We start from the raw sequence: 4,257 nt of genomic DNA on the forward strand, positions 1-4,257 counted from the left end.
AGATGGGAAGGATTTCCCTGTTAGGCTTATGCCGATGTGCTTAGGGGGTTTTGACATGGTCTTGGGGATGGATTGGCTGTCCAACAATCATGCGCAAATAGTATGCAATAAGAATATGATCAAGATTCAAACTCCGGAAGGAGAAACAATTCATATTTACGGTGATCGAAAGAAGTGTGGTGTAGGGTTAATCATTGCAGTTAAGGCGAATAGGTGTCTGCGGAAGGGATGTGTGGCTTACTTGGCATACACCATCGACACCAAGCTCGAAAAGAAGGCAATACATGATGTTCCAGTGGTGAGGGATTACCCAGAAGTATTTTCGGATGAATTACCAGGAATACCACCGGAACGTCAGGTAGAGTTCCGAATCGATTTGGTACCAGGTGCGGTACCAATCGCGAGGGCGCCTTATCGTTTAGCCCCAACGGAAATGCAAGAGCTGATGAAGCAATTGCAAGAACTCTTAGATAAAGGGTTTATCAGACCAAGCTCGTCGCCATGGGGAGCACCGATTCTATTCGTCAATAAGAAAGACGATACGATGAGGATGTGCATCGATTATCGGGAGTTGCACAAAATCATGATAAAGAACAGATATCCACTGCCAAGGATCGACGACCTTTTCGATCAGTTGCAAGGAGCCAACTGTTTCTTGAAAATCGATTTGAGGTCGGGTTACCATCAGTTGAAGGTTCGAGAAGAGGACGTGTCAAAGACCGCTTTTAGGACTCGTTACGGACACTACGAATTTGTGGTAATGCCGTTTGGATTAACAAACGCACCTGCGGCATTCATGGACTTGATGAATCGAGTTTGTGGACCGTACTTGGACCAATTTGCCATAGTCTTTATAGACGACATTTTGATCTATTCGAAGAATGAGAAGGAGCATGAACAACATTTGAGGTTGATTCTTGAATTACTAGCAAAGGAGCAATTGTATGCCAAGTTCTCAAAATGCGAGTTTTGATTGCATGAGATACAATTTCTCGGTCACGTAGTCAACACGGAAGGGATCAAGGTGGATCCGGCTAAGATTGATGCAGTGATGAACTGGGAATCACCAAAGTCAGTATCGGAGATCCGAAGTTTTCTAGGCCTAGCAGGGTATTACCGAAGGTTTATCCAAGATTTCTCCAAAATAGCAACGCCTTTGACAACACTGACAAAGAAGTTGGTTAGGTTTGATTGGGGGACGAAACAAGAAGAAGCATTTCAGATACTTAAGGAGAGACTAAACACTGCACCGGTTTTATCACTATCGAAAGGAGTAGAAGATTTTGTCGTTTATAGCGATGCATCAAAAATGGGTTTAGGTTGTGTACTAATGCAGCRAGGCAAGGTCATTGCATATGCGTCTCGTCAGTTGAAAGAACACGAGAGGAAATACCCAACTCACGACATGGAATTAGCAGCTGTTGTCTTCGCGCTAAAAATCTGGAGACACTATTTGTACGGTACGAAGTGCATGATCTATACTGATCATAAGAGCCTTAAGTACTTGTTTGATCAAAATGAGCTAAATATGAGACAAAGAAGATGGATGGAACTACTTAAGGACTATGATTGCGAGATTCACTATCATCCAAGTAAGGCAAATGTAGTTGCCGATGCACTTAGTAGGAAGGAGAGAAACGGAGCAATCAGAATTCAAGCCATGTGGATGAGTGTTAAAGTGGAGCTTTTAGACCGAATACGGGATGTTCAAAAGGAAGCTTTACTCGAAATGAATATCAAAAAGGAGAGAATGATTGGACAAATTAAGACTTTGACAGCTGGACCAGATGGAATATATAGACATGGGAATCGGGTTTGGATCCCTAGTTTGGGAGATCTAAGAAATGTAGTGATGGATGAAGCACATAAGTCCAAATACACTATGCATCCAGGTAGTAATAAGATGTACAAGAACATAAAAGAAAGCTGCTGGTGGCCTGACATGAAAAGGGCAGTAGCTAGCTACGTGGGGAAGTGTTTGACGTGCTTGAAAGTGAAGACCGAGCACCAAAGACCGTCTGGAATGTTGCAACAAATAGAGATCTGAGTATGGAAGTGGGATATGATCACGATGGATTTCGTCACCAAACTTCCAAGGACGGTAAAGGGGCACGACGCCATATGGGTAATTGTGGACCGACTAACGAAATMTGCTCACTTCTTACCAATCAGCGACAAGTATACATTAGAAAGATTGGCCCAACTTTATGTCAATGAGATCGTGTCGAGACATGGTGTGCCGATATCCATTGTCTCAGATAGAGATGCTAGGTTTACTTCGAGGTTTTGGTCAAGTTTTCTACAAGAAATGGGAACGCGGTTGAATATGAGTACTGCATATCATCCTCAAACTGATGGCCAGAGTGAGAGGACGATACAAACGCTAGAAGATATGTTGAGAGCTTGTGTGATTGACTTTGGAGGTAGTTGGGACAACCACCTCCCATTGATAGAATTTGCTTGTAACAATAGTTACCATTCGAGCATCAAGGCGGCACCATTTGAAGCGTTATATGGTCGTAAGTGTAGAACTCCAATTTGTTGGGCGGACATTGGAGAAAGACAACTAGCTGGACCCGAGTTAGTCCAGTAGACATCTGATAAAATAGTACAGATCAGGGAGAGATTAAAGGTTGTGCAAGATAGACAAAAGAGTTATGCGGATAGAAGACGTCGACCTTTGGAATTCCAAGTAGGTGATAAGGTCTTGCTGAAAATATCGCCATGGAAAGGGGGTCGTAAGATTTGGGAAGAAAGGTAAGCTAAGTCCAAGGTATATCGGACCATTTGAGATAACTACAAGAGTAGGAGCAGTTGTTTATAGGTTGAAGCTACCAGAGGAGTTAGGTAGTATTCACAATACCTTTCATGTGTCAAACTTGAGAAAGTGTTTAGCTGACGAGTCAACTGTTCTGGATCTGGAAGACATCGAGGTTAACGACAAACTCGCTTATGTGGAAGAGCCAATTGACATATTGGATAAGAAGACGAAAAGACTAAGAAACAAAAGTATACCATTGGTATTAATTAAGTGGAAATTCCACAAGGGCGCAGAAATGACGTGGGAACCAGAAGAAGAGATGAAGGCCAAATATCATCAGTTGATTTAACGAGTTTCAATTCTGAGGACGTAATTTCTTGAAGGAGGGGAGAGTTGTAAAACCTAAAAAATTTGTGGAATAAATAATTTATCCTTATTATTGTTTTATTTTAAGAATATATATATATATATATTAAATAAAAATAGAAAGTTGAAATAAGTTTAAAAGTCGGACCAAAAGTGAAGGAAGAAGTCAAGACATGGGTGAAAGTTGTCAATTCGCGGTAGTTAAGGGGTTGGGTCGTGTGTAAGCAGGTCCAAACCAGAAGGACCTGTTTTGTAAATAGGCAACAGACCTGCAATACGGAGGGGCCTGCTGTCAACATTAGGAGAGGCAGAAGAGGTACAAGCGGTGCCTGGTTCATATGGGGAAACTGTGACTTGCCTGTTTGCAGGCTGTGGAGAAAGCAGCTTCACAACCTAAATTTATGTTGTTGCAACGTTTGGCTGTGTCTTTGGCCCTGTATAGAACTCTAGAAGGCTCACGTTCCAAACTTCGTGTTTTAGAATTCGATTTCAAAGTTTAGATTTCATTGGGTAAACACGCGGTATCGCATTCTGGTTAAAAACCACTTTAAAGAATGTTATACAGAAGCTCTGCATGAGAGCTCTGTATCAAGTTATATTATACAGAAGCTCTACATGAGAGCTCTGTATCAGGTTATGTTAGCCAGAAGCTCTGCATGGGAGCTTTGTATCAAGTTACGTTATACAGAAGCTCTACATGAGAGCTCAGTATCAAGTTGTGTTAGACAGAAGCTCTGGAAGAAACCACAGAGGGGCTCTGGCCCTTGTTGGAAATATTTCTTATAGTTAAGAAACAGAGGCTCTGGTCGTGAGACCAGAAGCTCTGAAAGAGAGACCAGAGGGGCTCTGGCCCTTGATGTTGAAATATTTCTTATAGTTAAGAACCAGAGGCTGGTCGTGAGACCAGAAGCTCTGGAAGAGAGACCAGAGGGACTCTTCCCCTTGTTGGAAATATTTCTTATAGTTAAGAAACAGAGGCTCTGGTCGTGAGACCAGAAGCTTTGGAAGAGAGACCAGAGGGGCTCTGGCCCGTTATGTTGAAATATTTCTTATAGTTAAGAACCAGAGGCTCTGGTCGTGAGACCAGAAGCTCTGGAAGAGAGACCAGAGGGGCTCTGGCCCTTGTTGAA

At 42.5% G+C, this 4,257-nt stretch overlaps 1 protein-coding gene across 1 annotated transcript; it reads left to right on the forward strand.

The window, feature by feature from the left end:
- Positions 1-1,528: 1,528 nt before the first annotated feature.
- On the forward strand, positions 1,529-2,047 carry LOC112512941. The gene has a single exon (XM_025119066.1). It carries the CDS (start codon positions 1,529-1,531, stop codon positions 2,045-2,047), a length of 519 nt encoding a protein of 172 aa, XP_024974834.1.
- The last annotated feature ends 2,210 nt before the right edge of the window (positions 2,048-4,257 follow it).

The sequence above is a fragment of the Cynara cardunculus genome (genome assembly GCF_001531365.2).
Source record: "Cynara cardunculus var. scolymus isolate 2C chromosome LG 5, CcrdV1, whole genome shotgun sequence".
Taxonomy (NCBI): domain Eukaryota; kingdom Viridiplantae; phylum Streptophyta; class Magnoliopsida; order Asterales; family Asteraceae; genus Cynara; species Cynara cardunculus.

Bases quoted from the DNA above. Each gene is read 5' to 3' on its own strand.
- LOC112512941 (XM_025119066.1), top strand. From the start codon at position 1,529: ATGAGACAAAGAAGATGGATGGAACTACTTAAGGACTATGATTGCGAG.